Below are 18,800 nucleotides of genomic sequence, written 5' to 3' on the forward strand. Positions count from 1 at the left end.
AGTTGTTTGTCTTCCACCTTCTTTTACTAGTTTCTGTTAATTTTTTACCCCTGCAATTGTTAAACTTGTTTTTCTTCCTGCCCACAGTCACCAGCCCAGTTCAAATCTCTGTGATTCCAAAACAGATTTGTTGCAACACGCTCTTGGAAGTCCTAAACAATTGATCTTGGTGTACCGGTATGTGATAATCTATTTTACTTGTTTCTGTTTCTTGTTTACCTGATTCTGTTTTCTACTTTGAGTTTACATCTTATTGCTCCCAGGAGGCCCACTGTAATTAAATCCAGCGTCATCATTTTCTTAATGCATTTGTAGGTTAGCTTAGAATTGTATTATTTAATCTTTGTGATTGAGAGTTCAAAACAATCCTCCATGAAAGAATCTGATAATTCCTGTTTTTACTGTGTACCTTTTGGTGAGTTAAGACTGTAGTGAGTATGGTCTCAGATTCCTAGAGTCTAGTGAGTGGCAGGGATGTATACAGAGAATAGCTTATTTTTTCTATATATGTGTGTTAGTTTCCTATTGCTACCATAACAATTTATCACAAACCTAACAGTTAAAAAAACACAAACTTATTAACTAGCAGCTCTGTAGATGGGAGGTCTCTGTAGGTTTAGCTGGGTACGCTGCTTAGGATCTCACAAAGCTGAAATAAAAGTTATGTTGGTCTGGGCTTTCTGAGGGAGAATCCATCTCCAGGCTCATTGAAGTTGTTGGCAGAATTAATTTCCATGCAGTTGTAGGAGCGAGGTTCCAGTTTCCTTACTGGCTGTCAGCTGGGGACTCTCTCAGTTCCACAAGACCACCTGCATTTTCAAAGCCAGATAGCACCTCCAATCCTTTTCATGTTTTTAATCTCCCTGACTAGTCTTCTGACACCTCCTGGAGAAAGCTTTCTGCTCCAGAGGGCTCAAGTGATTAGATTAGGCCCACCTGGATAACCTCCCTACTTCAAATAAGGTCAGTTGTGCAATAACACCATCACAGTCAAGGAAGTGATAATCTCATATTCACAGGTTCTGCGTATTAGAGGGGGCAGAATCATGGGAGCAGCTCATAGAAATTCTACCTAGCCTGATATGGTTGTCTCAAAACTAGATTATTTTTACAGTGCAGTTTTGCAGGTATTAAAAAAAAAAAACCAAAACCCTAACAACAACTCTGATTATTTGAGTATCCTCTCTACAGATGAAGAAATTCAGGTAAAGTTATTTGTGCAGGGGCATATGGCTAGAAAATGGCGAGTTGGTATTTGGACCCAGATCTACATTTCTATTCGATCTAAAGGCATGTTTACGGATGGTCAAAGTGAAGTGCTTCTTCCTATTTAGAAAGGAAGAAGCAGAGGAATTGAAATCTTTGTTGTACCTCATTTTTGGGGTTATCTTTTTATATTAGTGGTGTAGGCTAAGCTCTTCTCCCCTAACAAAGAAAGCCAAACTACAATGGCATTAATAAAAGATTTTTTTTTTTTTGATACATCTAGAAGAAGGAGTCCAGGGCTAGTAGGAAGATTCTGACAGCCTCAGTACGTGGCTCCTGTAAATGGGTCCAAAGTGCTGTTCCAGTTGGGACTTTCCTGATAGGCAGTGAGGAGGAGAGAAAGCACAGGAGAACACCTGTAGTTCCTTACAGGGGAATGATCTGGAGGCAACATGTACGTCGCAAAGCCATACTGAGCTTCAAGGGAGAGTAGGAAAGATACAGCTATATGGCTGTCTACCCAGCTGAAACTCAGGATTCTGTTAAGAAAGAAGGGGGAAAGTTATATTGGCTAAAAACAGTCTCTGCCACACCATTGTTTTTTATAATGTTTTATTCTGTAACTTTCTGAGTGGAATATTTTATTTGGCTTTGCTATTAGTTTTAACAAGTAGTATTTGAAAGGACAGGAAATTCTTATTCAATATTAATGTTTCTTCATTTCTCAACTGCTATTTTAATATATAATTTATAAAGGCTTCTTTGAGGAATCTCTTTATTCACATTTTGTATTACTTTGATTTTTCTGAAAATTAATACATCTGTGGAAAATGTACAAGATTGCTTTGGGATACTTGAGATCATTCTGTATAGGCCTCACACCACTGCAGGATTAGGTTACAGCAGCCTGTCATATGATTTATGTACTCTGTAACATTTTGTAACTCTATAGTTGGATGACTGACTCTTCCACAACTTTTCGTATTTTCCTCTTCAAAGTTCTTTCTCTCAACCCATTATCCTTTTCTACACATCTGAATTCTACCTACCCATTTAGACCTACTGTAAGTCCCCTCACCCACTATCATGTAGCCTTTGTATGGGAGGAAGATTGTGGTCAAACAGATCTGGATTTGAGTTGTTCGTTTGACCTTAGGCAATTTACTAAATCTCTCTGAGTTTTGACTTCTTATGTAAAATGGCAGTGAACGCCACCTTTCAGAGATAGTGTGAATATGAGAGAGAGAACACATTTTCTATAACACTTATTGCAGTACTTGGCAAATAGTAGGTGCTCAATAAATGATAATTATACTGGTCTCACTGATCACTCCTTGACCTCTAGCACTTTTGACTCTACACTTTTTTTTTTTTAATTGGTTTTCTCTCTCTGACAAGTTCATGAATTCCTAAGGACTAGGACCAAGTCCTAGATATACTGTGGTCACTAAATAGTGATGTAGTGAGTTGACACTAGCATCTAAAAGAATATTTATGAAATTGAATTGTGAGGTGAGGGCTTTATTTTTCCCTTTAGTGTTCCTATTGTGATCGCATCATGGAAAATCAGTTGGCTAAATCAACTGAAGAAAGAACATTTCAGTACCAGGATTCTCTTCCATCACTGCCTGTTCCTTCACTTGAAGAATCATTAAAGAAATACCTTGAATCAGGTATGTTTGTAATCTTTTAGCATATATTAATATTGCTAGCAACTTAGAAAACTGCGAAATTATTAGAAGTTGATGAGGGTCTAATTGCTTTTTCCTCTAGGCTTATGATAATTAAAATTATCCTTAAGATGTCCAAAACATTTCTGTCTTTCTCTCTCACGTTAATTTTTCCATAGTTTAAAAAGCCAGGTAGTACTTTTAGGCTTACAATAAGAAGTAGTAGTCCTCTGCTTCATTTCCCCCACTGCCAATCCCATGCCCTTAGGCAAGCATTTTCAAATATTTTATCTGCTTCTTGTGTTTACCTCCAGATTTAAACTAACATTCTTATACTACTATTTCTTGGATTTTTTTTTTAGTCGTAGATGTTATATATTAGTTCCTAAAAAGATGTAGATTTAGCTGTCCTACACCCCCTAACCTCCACCTTCGCTTCCCAACGTTTATGCAGTCTAACATATCCACATTTTCCCTCTCATTTTCTCAGTGTAGTTGTAAGAAATCACCATTTGCAGTTAAATTAGTGTTCACCTGATTTAAATCAGTATTTACCTGAATTGATTTACCTGACCATTGAGGGTTTGTGGTTATGCAGTTATTCACAAGAGACCCATTCAGTGTACAGTACTTTGATTACCTTTTTGCTGCATTTTTCGGTTTTTCCTCATTTTTCATTTGCTTAGTATGCTTTGTATCCACAACTAATTCACTCCCAAATACTTCACTACACCTAAAATCCCTGAATCCATTTAAATACATATGATAGTCCGTCAGTTTTATTTCTTCTTGGAGACATCCCTCCTGGGGCCCCCTACCTTCTTGTTCCAATCAGTGTTCACTTTTCTCAAGCTGGCTGGACAACGCTTACCCTGGGGCTCTCCCGTAGCCATCATCCTGGCTGTTCTCTTCACCTTTGTCTCCTGTGTTGTATTCCATGGTTCCTGGGTTCTGTCTTCCTCTTTTATTCCCTTATTTTGGTGAAGTAAATCTTCAGTAGCTATTTGAGAAAGGGTGTCTGGGAGGAAAAGAATGTTATGACCTAAAAATGTATTTATCCTACTCATACTTGACTGTTTGGCTGAGTATAGAATTCTGGGTTGGAAATGACTTCTTCTTAAGTTTTGAAGGCACTGTTCGTTTGCTCCTCTTGAGAAATCTGATGCCATTCTGGTATTTGATCCTATAATGTGACCTGTTGTTTTTCACTCCCTGGATGTGTTTGGAAACCTTTTCTTTATCCCTATTATTCTGAGTATCTCAGTGATGTCCCATGGTGTGTAGGTTTTGTCATTTATTTCTCTCAACACTCAGTGGGTCCCTTCCATGTAAAAAGTCATGTTCTTCAGTTCTAGGAAATTTTTAAAATTTCATTTCCTTGATAGTTTTCTCCTCCCTTCTTTTCTCTTTCTGAGAGCAACTCCTATTACTTGGATCTGGGTCCTTCTGGGTGAAGCTTTTAATTAAAAAATTGTTTTCCTTTCATTTTTAGTACCTGTCCCTTTTTGGTCCATTTACTGTTTGATATCATTAGTCCTTTTTTGGTTTGTTCTACTCTCTGACTGTTATGTTAGAGGCTTTCCTCAAATATCTGGCAATCCTTAGTCATTCATATTTGAGTCAGACCCTAAGAAGCTGACTGGGAGCTCCGTGTGCGTGGGTAGACCTTGGCGACAAGTGGGCCTTATAATGAGCCTTGAAGGGTAATAGGGCAGAGATCTAGCAGTTCCATTGGGACATATCCAAATACCAGTACTCCTTTCTTGTGGACTGATTGATAGCTTCCCCAAAGAAGAATTCTCTCATCTTTTGTTGCGAAGGCATAAGCCTGACTGCTAGTGTTTTGGGAGCTGAGTGGAGAGGGGCGCAGGAGGGCTCATTGTTCTGGTGTGCACTTTCATTGTAATCTCTCTTTTTAAAATATCAGCTAGAATCCATGTATTATGCTTGTTTGGTACAACTTCTCCTAAGAGTAAACCTTCAGATTTCTAGTGCCATTGGGAAGGAGTTGCCTGGCTTTCTAGAATGGAGAAGATCTACAGGGATAAAACAAAAGCAAGATATTAATGTCCCTTGATTTCTAAATTACTTTCATCTATAGCTTAATTTTCAGAAGACTTGGTTTTCATGGACTAGGTATAAGTCCTAAGTATACCCATGTATACTTTGTGTGTGTGTGTGTCTGTGTGTGTGTGTGTGTGTGTGTGTGTGTGTGTCTGTGTGTAAGGGAAATCATTGGCCAGAAGGGACCCTACACTGCTCTGGGAAGGCTTTACACTTAAATTTACATACATATTGCACTTACATTCATAATGTCTAAGGCTCTGCTTCAACATTAATGGAAAGAAGCTTTAATTTCTCTCAGTCATGGCTAAACAGGATTTACTTTCCTATTGGACTAGTAGCTAGTAACTATCATCGTCTAGAATGATTTTTAAATAATTTTTGGGGAAGTAGTTATCAGACTACATAGTATCCACTGTTTTATTTTTTCCAGTATTTTGCATTATTGCTTTTCAGCCATTTTCATGTTGTAAACTCTATTATAATTTAGTGGACTGCTCTAATACATAAGTGTTTTATATAACTGAGTCAAGATTTGTGTAAGTAATAATAACTGAGGTGAGTTTGTGGTACTTCATATCTAAGTACTTTAATGCATATTTTTTTCTTTATAGTAAAGCCATTTGCAAATGAAGAAGAATATAAGAAAACTGAAGCAATTGTCCAAAAATTTCAAAATGGTATTGGAGAAAAATTGCAGCAGAAATTACTTGAAAGGGCAAAAGAAAAAAGAAATTGGGTATTTATGTTATTGTACTTAGAATTAGAATTTTGATACTTAATGAAAAATCAGAGTGTATCTGGCTTTCTTTTTAAAATTATTACTGTACTGTAAAATCCTTACTGTTATTGTTGTCTTTATCATCATCCAAAAGAATGAGTGAATTGTTTAACTCTGGGGAGTTTTAAGTGTTGTGTGTGGGCTCCTCTCCTATTGGGGAACTTGTTAAAATGCAGAGTTCCTGGGGCCAGTGATTGTGGTTCAGTATCTCTGGAATGGGGGCCCAGAAATCCTTATTTTAACAACTACTCCATGTGGTTCTGGTGCAGGTCATCTGTAGACCATGCTTGAGAAAAACATTTTGCCCAGATAAAGTCCCACAACACTAAAATACGCATCACATTGGTGGCATACAAATATTTAAACAGTACGTAGGAGAAAAGGGCCATTACAAAACTGGAGTGGAGAATGGTTATGAGTATTCTGTGTTTCAGTTAGGTAGATTGAGGAGACAGTGGTTTAATAATTACTGAGGATCTCAGTAGTTTGCCACAAGGAATCTTCTTTGACTTTTTCGTCTTAACTACTCTGCTTCTGTAGTACAAACCAGAGGATGAGTTTTCATAATTTAAGATACTGCCTTAATCTAGAAATAATGATTGTAACTGTCATTTAGTTTTAGAAATAAAAGGCAAGCTGATCTTCTCATTGTCCTTTGATATCTATGATGGAATAATAAAATTTTATACCTCAAGATTCCTTTTTTCTCAATCTTGAGCCTTGAGTGACTTTAATTAAATTAGGGTAAAGGTAAAGAAGTTGTTGTTCTGCCTGTATCCTTTTCACTTATATCTTTTTCCAAATGACTGATTATAGTTTATAACATCAAATTCTTCAAAAAGAGCTCCAGGTAATTTGATGAGATCCACTTACTTATACATGAAATTCAATTGCATGTCGTGAAAGAGGGACGCATAGAAAGTGGTGTCAGTGAAAAATCCAAATTAGTTTTAAGCCTACTGAAAAGTTTTCATATTTCTATGAAAAAGGAAATAGGAAAATTATAAGTGCCTTAATAATTGTTATAATTGAGGATTTGTTGAATATCTATTGTACCCCAGGTACTCTGAGAAAACACACCTAGAGTACTTTGTTGGGTACTCCTGGTACTCTGAGTACTTGGTGATTTCAGTATGATCCGTCTGAAGGTGTTTGTTTCAGTGCTTTCTTGTTTCATGTTTTTGATAATGTAGTTGAACTGAATAGTACTTAATTCGGATCCCATAATTCTGAAAGAAAGAAACGATCACAGTACCGTTTTTTAATATCTGTGATGATTTAAAACGAAACATGTTTTTAAGTGTTGAAGACTAATTAAAGAAAAAAGGACAAATAGAGCTTTTTTCCCCCCAGCAGTTACACACTGAAGTATTATCAGTAGCATTAGGCTGACGTTCTTAATTTCTTTTAGCTGGAAGACTGGTGGCTGAATGTTGCCTACCTGGATGTTCGTATACCATCACAACTGCATGTCAACTTTGGGGGTCCTGCAAGCCATATTGAACACTACTGGCCTCCAAAGGAAGGCACACAATTGGAAAGAGGAAGTATAAGTCTTTGGCATATCTTGAACTACTGGCAGCTATTAAGAAAGTAAGGATAGTTATGTCAATTTGGTTACATACTTACCCAAGGTCTCAGGTCGCACAATGTTGAGAAGCTTAATTTACTCGTTTGGGGATGAATACTATATGTGTGACTGTTTGGTTTATAAATTTTATAATGATTTCTTGGTCAATATACTTTTTTGGTCTGTTTTAATAGAGAAAAATTGCCTGTTCATAAAGTTGGAAATACTCCTCTAGATATGAATCAATTCCGAATGCTGTTTGCCACCTGCAAGGTTCCAGGAATTACTAGAGATTCAGTTATTAATTATTTTAGGACTGGTAAGTAGAAAACAAACACGTGCTTTTTCTGGTAAAAGCATTGGGATTTGGGTAGTTTTGCTGCAGTTTCTTCTGTGATGCTGTGGAACATACTTTTTCTTTTTGGCTGCTCCACGTGCCTTGCGAGATATTAGTTCCCTGATCAGGGATAGAACCTGGGCCCACAGCAGTGAAAGTGCCGAGTCCTAACCACTGGACCACCAGGGAATCCCCATGACACTGTGGAACATGCTTTTTTTTTTTTTTAATTTGGAACATACTGTTTTGAAAAATATTTCTTACTGGATTTTGACTAATCAGAAGCTTTCTATGAAAGCTATGAACCTTTTCTTTCAGTCATAGTGATTAGCTGGAAGTAATTTATGGGAATGGATTTTTTTTTTTTAAACCAATCATTTTAGGGATTCTTTTTTTATATAAATTAATTAATTAATTTATTTATTTTTGGCTGTGTTGGGTCTTCGTTTCTGTGCGAGGACTTTCTCCAGTTGCGGCGAGTGGGGGCCACTCTTCATCGCGGTGCGCGGGCCTCTCACTGTCGCGGCCTCTCCCGTTGCGGAGCACAGGCTCCAGATGCGCAGGCTCAGTAGTTGTGGCTCATGGGCTTAGTTGCTCCGCGGCATGTGGGATCTTCCCAGACCAGGGCTCGAACCCGTGTCCCCTGCATTGGCAGGCAGACTCCCAACCACTGTGCCACCAGGGAAGCCCGGGAATGGATTTTTTGAAACTGTCTTACATGGTTCTGTACAAACCTGTTGCTTATGTTGCATCATTTGAGAGTTTAAATTTTAGTTAAAGAGTAGAATTATGAATCCGTTTTAGGAGATCTGGAGCATATGATCTGGATCCTTTCTACCCTCATTTCTTATCTGAATTCTCTTTTTGAGTGTTTGTATGTGCTCATCATGTCCCATTTGTCTTTGTGAGTATGCTTTCCTCCCCTCAACCCACCCCTCTTCCTCGTATGAGGTAAGAGCCTGATACCAATCTTCTTGAAGGCGCATGAGTTCAGATTGACTCATCAAAGTTTTTGTTTTTACAGTTAGTTTAATGGCACTTTCTGCTTGGTGTCCTAGCATATCTTCAAAGGGAAAATTCTGTTGTAGTAACTGCTGGTTTCCAGTTACTTCAGGAATTTTTCTTATAAATTTAATAACATAGTTTATATTAGTGCAGAATGTCATTATGAATGGGTATTTTTCTTATATAAAATTTAATTTAAAAGTAAAATTTCAATACCCAATTTTGCTTATAGTGTGAGAAGTATAAGTTTACTTTCATGTAGAACTCAACTTCTTGCATGTAAAACTCTGTAGGAGCTTGAGATATTTAATGTCCTTAAGCCCAGACACATTTACCTTGATGTTGCAAGAGAAAGAATTAAAAGAAAGAATTAGGAACCTGGTTATTTATGGCATAAAGTTGAACGTCCAAATGTGAATTAAAAAGATGAACAGGAGAAAATTGATAGGAGAATAGCAGTAGCAAAGAGAAATAATATGCATATTAGTTAAGAACTATTATCAGTAGACCTGGTTTTGAATTCAATCTTTTATCGCTTAGTAGGCATGTCTGTAGATAAGGTAAGTTCTTTAAGTTACAGTGCATAAGGTGGGGATTCATTAATTTAATAATGTACTTCTTGATACAGTGGTTTAAGCTGTCATGGTTTGCATGTTCTTGAACTTACGGTTAGGTGAAGAGGTGCAAATAGGGATAAAGCTGAGGGAATCAGTAAACATGAAAAAATATCATAGAGTTTGTGACAAATGCTATGTAGAGAATTCAAATCACATGAGTAACTGGGTGGCTGTTTTAGATTAGGTAGTCAGGGAAGACCTCACTGAGGATCTGAATAATAAGATGATCTGGCACAGTTTTTTTGCTTTTCATTTTTGTTTTTGTTTAGTTCAGTTTGTTGCTGGTGGTAGAGGTAGAGGTGGTGGTGGGGTGTGTGTGTGTGTGTGTGTTGAGGGGGGAATCTTCTGGGCATGAATAAACTTGGCATGTTCGAAGGGCAATGTGGATGGAGCAGAGTAGGCAAGAAGGAGGGGGCAGATTGTAAAGATGTAAAAGAGTCTGGATCATATAGTACTTTGTAAGCCAACTAAGGTTTTTTGGCTTTTATTTAAAATGTGATTAGATACTCTTAGTGGGTTTTGACAAAGAGAGTGATGTGAACAGTTTATGTTTTAAAAAAGATCATTCTGCCTGCTGTTTGAAGAATAAATTTTTAGGAGAGAGACATGTAGCAGCAGGGAGATGAATTAGAAGCTTGTTTTAGTAGTCCCAGTGAGCCATAATAATGACTTGTCCTAGGGTGGTAGCATGGAGGTGGTGAATAGTTACTAGATTCTGGAGATATTTTGGATATGGAGTAAGCAGAATTATTCATAGACTGGTTGTGAGATGTGAGAGAAAAAGAGGAATCAGAGATGACCTCAAGTTACTGGGCTTGAGAAGCTAACGGGGTAGATAGGTGTGTTGGTTCATGAGGTGGGAAAAATTGGGAGGAAATATTTAGGGAAGAAAATAAAGAGTTCCCTAGACTGCATTGAATTTAAGGTGCCTTTTAGACATCTAAGTGAAAATGTAAATAGGCAGTTGGGTACAGAGTTTGGGGTACTGGGGAGAATTCAGGACTGCAGATAAAGATTTAGGAGTCATCATTAGCAGGCATAGAAATCATTTCTACCCCCATAAAAATAGGTAAGATTACTTTTGGAATACATACAGCTGAAGATGATCAGGGGGACCAGTACTCATCCTTATCACAGTCAAATATAGTATTTGGTGGTCAGAGAAGGAGGAACCAGCAGAAGAGACCAAAGCAAGAAGAAAACAAGAACGGTGGTCTCCCAGAAGCCACGAGAAAGAACTGTTTTACCTCATGCTCCCATGAGGTCAGATGAGGTAGAAATTGAAAGTGACCATTGGATTTGTCAGAGTGATTTGGACAGAGGCTGCCCCTGCCAAGAGCAGTGTTAGTGGAAGTTGGGGAACGGAGCTCAGTTGGAGGAGATGAAAGCAAACTGAAGAAGTGGTGGCAGCATTTGGAAATAATTCTTGCAAAAAAGGTTTGGATGTGCGGTGGGAGATTGTGTGTGTGTGTGTGTGTGTATGTGCTTATTTTTTTTAAAAAGATGGGTGATACATCATAGGAATGACATAGGAGAGAAGGAAAAATCTTGCAGGGGAAAGGATAAAGAACCAAAGACATTGAGAATATAAGAGCAGAAATGGTGGAAGGACTGGTCTTTGGCAGGAGCAAGGATGAGAGGCAACGCAGGAAGTGTGCGTCCAGATGCACACAGATGGGCCGATCTTGCTGTCGGAACGTGAGGCGGCTCCATGTGCTGCTTGCGTTTTCCTTGGTGACATAAGAACTGAGGTGGGGATGGAATATTTGAGGAAAGAAGGAGATGGTTTGAAATGGTCATTTTGGAAAGTGGGAAAAGCAAACATTCTGTGGAAACCTAGGGTAGCTAAACAGTGTTGAGATGTGTTTTTATGAATTTAAAGTTAGACTATATGGTGTGTTGTGTTTTTTCCTTCAGCAACAGGGGCAGGTGCAGAGGAAGAGGGAGTGAGGATTTTTGCAAGGGAGAAATTATAATGTTGGCTCTAGAATCTATCCTGGGTAAGGAGAAAATTGAAGAAATTATGTGTGTTGAGGGGGACGGCAGCATGCAGGCTGCTGCAGATAAGAGGCTAGTCTCAGTAAGCAGGCAAGTTAGACCTAGTTTTGTTTTTTTTTGTTGTTGTTGTTGTTTTTTACCTTAAGAGACCGTTAAGACTAGTTCAGTTTTGCTTTTCATCCTGTGCACCTCATTTTGCCCAAGAAGTTCAGACTTCGAATGTCATCTCTTGTCATCTAGATTCATGGATTTGTGCATAGCCTAATTTGACTCAAGTTCCCCATTGCTGGGACCCACCCTCCACTCCTTCCCCAAACCCTTCTGCTGTACTTGATGGAGCTCATGGTCAGCAAAATCCATTATATCCTCCACCTTTTCTCTGAACGTTCTTCCCCTTTCTTTCTGAAAGGTGCTGTTCATGAAACCTGGTTATTTTTTTACACTGCTTTTCCTGTAACCATCTCAAATGGGGATTTTGTTTTTCTCTTACACTTTGGTAGTGGAGGGCAAGTAGGAGATGTTGGTGTCTTCTTTATTTCCTATTGCCCTTTCCACTTTTTCTTTTCCCTTGCAATTTGAGCTCTTGAAAAAAAAAAAATGCTAACAGGTTATGTCACCTCTGCTTGTCATTGTCATAGTGACTTCCCTTTTGATCACTTTCCTTCATTCATTGATTGCTTTAGCACCAGTCTCACTGTCTGTCTCTCCATTACTACCTCAGTCACATTCTTGCTGACTTCAGCCTCCATTTGTGGATGACCCGTGGCTTCTCCTTCCTTCCTCTCCTTCCTCTCCTTCCTCTCCTTCCTCTCCTTCCTCTCCTTCCTCGCCTTCCTCGCCTTCCTCGCCTTCCTCGCCTTCCTCGCCTTCCTCTCCTTCCTCTCCTTCCTCTCCTTCTCAAGCAGCAACCCACTCCCATGGCCCAGCCATAGACCTTGTTATAATCAAAAACTCTCTCACCTCTAACATTGTGGTTGTAGGCATCTCACTCTGACCTCCACCTTCTCTTCACAACTCACTTCCTTTCGGTCCACCTCAGCCATTTCTTTGACCACATCTTGACTTAAAATTCAGTTAGTCTGCAGTTCTTCACTGTTTCATTTCTCCCTCCCTGCGGCCACATCTTCACATCTTTCTGTGGTTCTTTACTGTCACCACTCCTTACGTATACATCCAAACCTTTGCTCACCTGCTTCCTCCCCACTCCACCCCCGCCTCAACACTTTAAATTTCAGTCTTCTGTCTTTTCTCCACATATTAAAGACACCTACCCTAGCAATTTACTTGGCCAAAGGAAACCACAAAACATCACTTAACTTTTCTCAGTCAAACCTCAAGTGGACGCAAAGCACTACCTTTCTGTACTCTTTTGTCAAGCTGTTCTCTCACTTCCGGAGAAGACTGTATCACGCCTTTCTCCTTCTTTATTCCCAGCTGGTGAACTTTTTTATTTCTCAACAAATGTAAAGCAATGTTTCTCTCACCAAAGTTGCCAACCTATCTGGTAGGCAGAATAATGACCTCCAAATATGTCCACTTCCTAATCCTTGGAACCTACTGAATGTGTTACCTTAAATGGTAAAGGGGAATTAGGTTGCAGATGAAATTAAGTTTGCTAATCAATTGACCTTGAGATATGGAGATTATCCTGGATTATTCAGGTGGGCCCAGAGTAATCGTAAGAGTTCTTATAAGTGAAAAAAGGGGCAGAGGAGAGAACCAAAGGGATGGAAGCATGAGAAAGTCATGATCCTCTCTTGATGGCTCTAAAGATGGAGGAATGGAGGGAATTCCCTGGCGGTCCAGTGGTTAGGATCAGCACTTTCACTGCCAGGGTCCAGGTTCGATCCCTGATCGGGGAACTAAAACCCTGCATGCTGCGTGGGGCAGCCAAAAAAAAAAAAAAAATGGAGGAATGGGGCCCTGAGCCAAGGAATGTGGGCAGCCTCTAGAGGCTGAAAAAGCAAAGGAAACAGATTCTCCCCCAGAGCCTCCAGAAGGAACACAGACTTGCTGACACCCTCATTTTAGCCCAGTGAGACACATTTCAGACTTCGGTCCCCAGACCTGTAAGACAATAAATTTGTGTTGTTAGTGGTGATTTACCACTAAGTTTGTGGTAATTTATTACAGCAGTCATAGAAACATTCATTCAAATATTGGCCCATTCTGTAACCTCCTTGCAATACACTACTGCACATTCATATCCTTTGTCTTCTCTTTTTAAGAGTGTGGAACTGTTCTGACTCCTAAGGATAACCCTTCTGTAAGGTGCCCTGGGCTCCACCACCTCTTGTTTAATCAAGGACCTTGCTTCTGCATTATCCTTTCTCTCTGTGCTGCATTAACAGTTTTCCCTCTTTAGCGGGTTGTACCAATTTGTAATATCTCCCTTCTTAAAAAGAAAAAATTGACCTCTTGCTTCCTTCAAGTGTCACACCCCAGTCAAAGCCACCATCAACTCTCACTTAGGTGGTTCTCCCCTGGACCACTTCAGTTACCTCCTAACTGGTCTTGCTGTATGTTTTCTTCCCTCTTATAATCTCTTCTCCATATGGCAGCTAGAGTGCCCTTTGTAAAGTATTACTTAGGTGACATTATTACTGTCCTGCTTAAAACCTTCCATTGGCTTCTTTTCCATCATACTTTAAATTGCAAGCCCTTTCTAAGGCCAATATGGTCTGGCCCCAATTTTTTCTACCATTCTACCCATTTCTCTCTGCTGCAGCTGCACTGACCTTGTTTCCCTTTAAGCAGACCAGCTCATTTTTGTCCTAATGCCTTTGTACTTGCTGTTTCCTCTACCTGGAACTCTCTTCCTGCAGGCATTTCTGTATTCACACCTTTGCTTCATTTTGTTCTCTGCTCAAATATCCCCTCTTATGCTCATCCTGTGGTAGCACCCTTCTGTCGTCCTCTTCCCAAATATTTATTGATTAACTTGGCATCAGGTTTATTTTATTTTTTCTTTTGCAGCCTGAAATTTTAGGTAATAGAGGATAGCAATAAAAGGTAGTGGTGGTAAATGTAAAAGGGTATGGAGGTTTTTGAAGGGGAAGAAAGAAGAAATGGTTTGGAAATAGCCATGAGGGACAAAGGAAATACATACCTCACCTACAAGGACTTGAGGAAATAGGATATAAGAGAAAAAATAATAGTGCTATCAGGAAATGGCTCTTCCTCTTAGCTGATGAATAGATTTCATTAGATAATCTGTGTAAAACATTTAGCACAGTTCCTTGTATGTAATGTCAACCAATAAATTTCCTTCCAGTGGCAGTATATGTCTTTCCTAACATTCTTCCTCTTCTTTCTTTTTTGAGAGGGAAGGAGCAGAGATCTTATAGGAAGACCCTTGTCAAAGGGACTAGTACTTGAAAAATGGGACTAAATCAGAGTAGTCTGAGATGTACAGATCTCAAAAATAAATAGTTCTTGGGGAATTAAGATGTGCCAAATGAGTCATAGAATCAATTATCAGTGGCTTACCAGGTGTCATCAGAGCCTTAAGTAATGCTGCAGATTGGGCAAAATGCTTTCTCCTTGCCACCCAGGCATACAGTGTCCTTATTCTACTGAAAATTATTTTATTGAGAAATCACAGCTAGATACTATTGCAGTTAAATTATGTGATGATCAATAAACATTAAAATAATTCCCAAGCAGGACAGGAATAAAGATGCAGATGTAGAGAATGGACTTGAGGACACAGGGAGGGGCAAAGGTAAGCTGTGACAAAGTGAGAGAGTGGCATGGACATACATACACTACCAAACGTAAAATAGATAGCTAGTGGGAAGCAGCCACATAGCACAGGGAGATCAGCTCAGTGCTTTGTGACCACCTAGAGGGGTGGGATAGGGAGGGTGGGAGGGAGGGAGACGCAAGAGGGAAGAGATATGGGAACATATGTATAGGTATAACTGATTCACTTTGTTATAAAGCAGAAACTAACACACCATTTTAAAGCAATTTTACTCCAATAAAGATGTTAAAAAAAAAAGAAAAACCGCAAAAGAAACTTAACGCAAATAGCTCTCCTCCAGGATTTCTCTGCGACCCTTTTCTCTTCCCATGCTATCCATAAATAAAACTAGAAAGCCCTGCAATAGTATGGAATTTATATGATTTTTTTTTAAATAGGAAGTTTTTTGTTTTTTTTAAATTAATTAATTAATTTATTTTTGGCTGTGTTGGGTCTTGGTTTCTATGCGAGGGCTTTCTCTAGTTGCGGCGAGCGGGGGCCACTCTTCATCGCGGTGCGTGGGCCTCCCACTATCGCGGCCTCTCTTGTTGCGGAGCACAGGCTCCAGACGCACAGGCTCAGTTGTTGTGGCTCACGGGCTTAGTTGCTCCGTGGCATGTGGGATCTTCCCAGACCAGGGCTCGAACCTGTGTCCCCTGCATTGGCAGGCAGATTCTTAACCACTGCGCCACCAGGGAAGCCCTGTATGATTCTTAAGGTGTACAAATATTTGAAACTTTCGTGGATTTCTAGATGTTTTACATGGACGGGTTTCAAGAACATGTATTTATGATATAATAACTGAAATTTTATCACCTTATTAAAATGTTTTTATTCATGTGACATATTTGATGAATATATGATAGATAAAATATTGGAGGAATTTTTTTTTCTGTTGGATATAAATATGCAACTTTACTCTTGCTTAACTTTGAGAGATTTGAGTCTTCTGTTTTCTTTTTCTTTTTCCAGAGAGTGAAGGGCATTGCCCAAGTCACATTGCAGTGATGTGTCGAGGCCGAGTTTTTGTGTTCGATGTAATGCATGAAGGATGTTTGATGACCCCACCAGAGATTCTCAGGTTTTCACACTACTTTCTTTTTTTTTTTTTAATCTGTATATATTTTTAAATTTATTTTATTTATTTATGTTTGGCTGCTTCGGGTCTTAGTTGCGGCAGATGGGATCTTCATTGCAGCATGCAGGATCTTTTGTTGTGGCGTGCGGGCTTCTCTCTAGTTGTGGCACGCGGGCTCCAGAGTACGTGGGCTCAGTAGTTGCGGTGTGCAGACTTAGTTGCCACGTGGCATGTGGGATCTTAGTTCCCGGACCAGGGATCGAATCCGCGTCCCCTGCGTTGGAAGGTGGATTCTCAACCACTGGACCACCAGGGCAGTCCCTCATCCCTCAGACTACATTCTTTTTTTATTTTATTTATTTATTTATTTTTAATTTTTGGCTGTGTCTGGTCTTAGTTGCGGCACACGGGATCTTCGTTGTGGTGCATGAGCTTCTCTCTAGTTGTGGCACAGGGGCTTCTCTCCAGTTGTGGCGCCTGGGCTTCTCTCTAGTTGTGGTGTGTGGGTTTTCTCTCTCTAGTTGTGGCGCCTGGGCTCCAGAGCATGTGGGCTCTGTAGTTTGTGGCATGCGGGCTCTCTAGTTGCAGCGCGCGGGCTCAGTAGTTGCCCCGCGGCATGGGGGATCTTAGTTCCGCCCAGGCATCGAATCTGCGTCCCCTGCATTGGAAGGCGGATTCTTTACCACTGGACCACCAGGGAAGTCCCTCAAACTACTTTCTTGAGTCTCATTAGGTCTTAAGCTTTTGCTTGAGTTAAAAAATAAATGTTCAAAATTACCTTTTTAGAAGGTGACTGTAAGGTGAGAAATAAGAATTTTATATATGCTAATGTTTAAAAATCTGTTTTTATTTTATTTTTAATTTAAATTAACTTTAAATTTTACTAGATGTATATGAATATATTCTCCTTGGAGAAAACATAAACATTACAAATATTACTCATCCCATTCCCTGTCCCCAAATTAATCACTGTTGCCAGCTTGGTATATTCTACCCTTCCAGATCTGTTGCAGTGAATTTATATGCACATACAGATTTTAAAAAAAGAACATATATGTGTATTTTATATGTAGTATATATTACATATATACAAATAGTGTGTACATATAATAGTGTATACAGAGAGAGTATTATTTTGTATGTTTTTTGTTTTTTCTTTAATAACTTTATTTTTGTCTGCATTGGGTCTTCATTGCTGCGCGTGGGCTTTTCTCTAGTTGTGGCGAGCGGGGGCTACTCTTCGTTGTGGTGCGTGGGCTTCTCATTGCGGTGGCCTCTCTTGTTGTGGAGCACAGGCTCGAGGCGTGCAGGCTTCAGTAATTGTGGCATGCGGGCTCGGTAGTTGTGGCTCCCGGGCTCTAGAGCGCAGGCTCAGTAGTTGTGGCGCATGGGCTTAGTTGCTCTGTGGCATGTGGGATCTTCCCGGACCAGGGCTCGAATCCGTGTCCGTGGTTAAGGCGAATTCTTAACCACTGCACCACCAGGGAAGTCCTGGGTATAGTTGTTTTACAATGTTGTGTTAGTTTCTACTGTACAATGAAGTGAAGTTCCCTGTGCTATACAGCAGGTTCTCATGAGTTACCTGTTTTATACATATTAGTGTATATATGTCAATCCCAATCTCCCAATTCATCCCATCCCCCCTTTCCCCCCTTGGTGTCTATACATTTGTTCTCTACATCTGTGTCTCTATTTCTGCCCTGCAAACCAGTTCATCTGTATCATTTTTCTAGATTCCACATATATGCGTTAATATACGATATTTGTTTTTCTCTTTCTGACTTCACTCTTTTTTTTTTTTTTTAAAGAGATTGGAGTTTATTTATTTATTTATTTATTTATTTATTTTTGCCTGTGTTGGGTCTTCGTTTCTGTGTGAGGGCTTTCTCTAGTTGCGGCAAGCGGGGGCCACTCTTCATCGCGGTGCACGGGCCTCTCACTATCATGGCCTCTCTTGTTGCGGAGCACAGGCTCCAGACACGCAGGCTCAGTAGCTGTGGCTCACGGGCCTAGTTGCTCCGCGGCATGTGGGATCTTCCCAGACCAGGGCTCAAACCCATGTCCCCTGCATTGGCAGGCAGATTCTCAACCACTGCGCCACCAGGGAAGCCCCTACTTCACTCTTTATGACACTTTCTAGGTCCATCCACGTCTCTACAAATGACCCATTTTTGTTCCTTTTTATGGCTGAGTAATAGTCCATTGTATATTTGTACCACATCTTCTTTATCCATTCATCTGTTTATGGACATTTAGGTTGCTTCCATGACCTGGCTATTGTAAATAGTGCTGCATATGTTTATATTTTTAAAGTTAGTATTATGGAAAATTTCCAGATGTAGCAGGAATTATATAATGAAACTCCTCCATGTACTCACACCCAGCTTCAACAGTTATTAACTCCTAGCTTCAACAATTATAAATTCATAGCCTCGTTTCAACTATACCTCCTGTGCCCCTCCCGTCACTCCCCCATGGATTATTTTAAGGAAAATCTCAGACGTAATATCCTTTCACTATAAATAGTATGACTCTCTAAGATATAAGGAGTCTTAAAAACATAAATATACATTACCATTATCACACCTACTGACTTGCTTATTCTAAAAAGTTATCAAGGATTCTTTAATATGTTAATATATCAGTACAATCAGTTGTTCAAATTTTCTAGATTGTCTTCTAAATGTTGAATTGTATGAAGGTATATATATTTTAAATTATTTTTATTG

General features: G+C 39.5%; 1 protein-coding gene across 6 annotated transcripts in view; it reads left to right on the forward strand.

Annotated features, from left to right (window-relative positions):
- CROT (carnitine O-octanoyltransferase) overlaps positions 1 to 18,800 on the forward strand; it is a 99,624-nt gene that overhangs the window by 595 nt on the left and 80,229 nt on the right. For 4 of the 6 annotated variants that reach the window (XM_061198494.1, XM_061198495.1, XM_061198493.1 and 1 more), the window contains exons 2-7: positions 88 to 177; positions 2,744 to 2,879; positions 5,555 to 5,679; positions 7,133 to 7,314; positions 7,486 to 7,610; positions 15,966 to 16,074. In XM_061198494.1, coding sequence (XP_061054477.1) covers positions 2,765 to 2,879; positions 5,555 to 5,679; positions 7,133 to 7,314; positions 7,486 to 7,610; positions 15,966 to 16,074 — 656 coding nt within the window. In that variant the 5' untranslated portion in view covers positions 88 to 177; positions 2,744 to 2,764. Of the gene's footprint in view, positions 1 to 87; positions 178 to 2,743; positions 2,880 to 5,554; positions 5,680 to 7,132; positions 7,315 to 7,485; positions 7,611 to 15,965; positions 16,075 to 18,800 lie in introns of those variants that run through there. The other 2 variants (XM_061198498.1, XM_061198496.1) reach the window with 2 other exon arrangements.

The sequence above is a fragment of the Eubalaena glacialis genome, chromosome 8, assembly GCF_028564815.1.
Source record: "Eubalaena glacialis isolate mEubGla1 chromosome 8, mEubGla1.1.hap2.+ XY, whole genome shotgun sequence".
In the NCBI taxonomy this organism is placed as follows: domain Eukaryota; kingdom Metazoa; phylum Chordata; class Mammalia; order Artiodactyla; family Balaenidae; genus Eubalaena; species Eubalaena glacialis.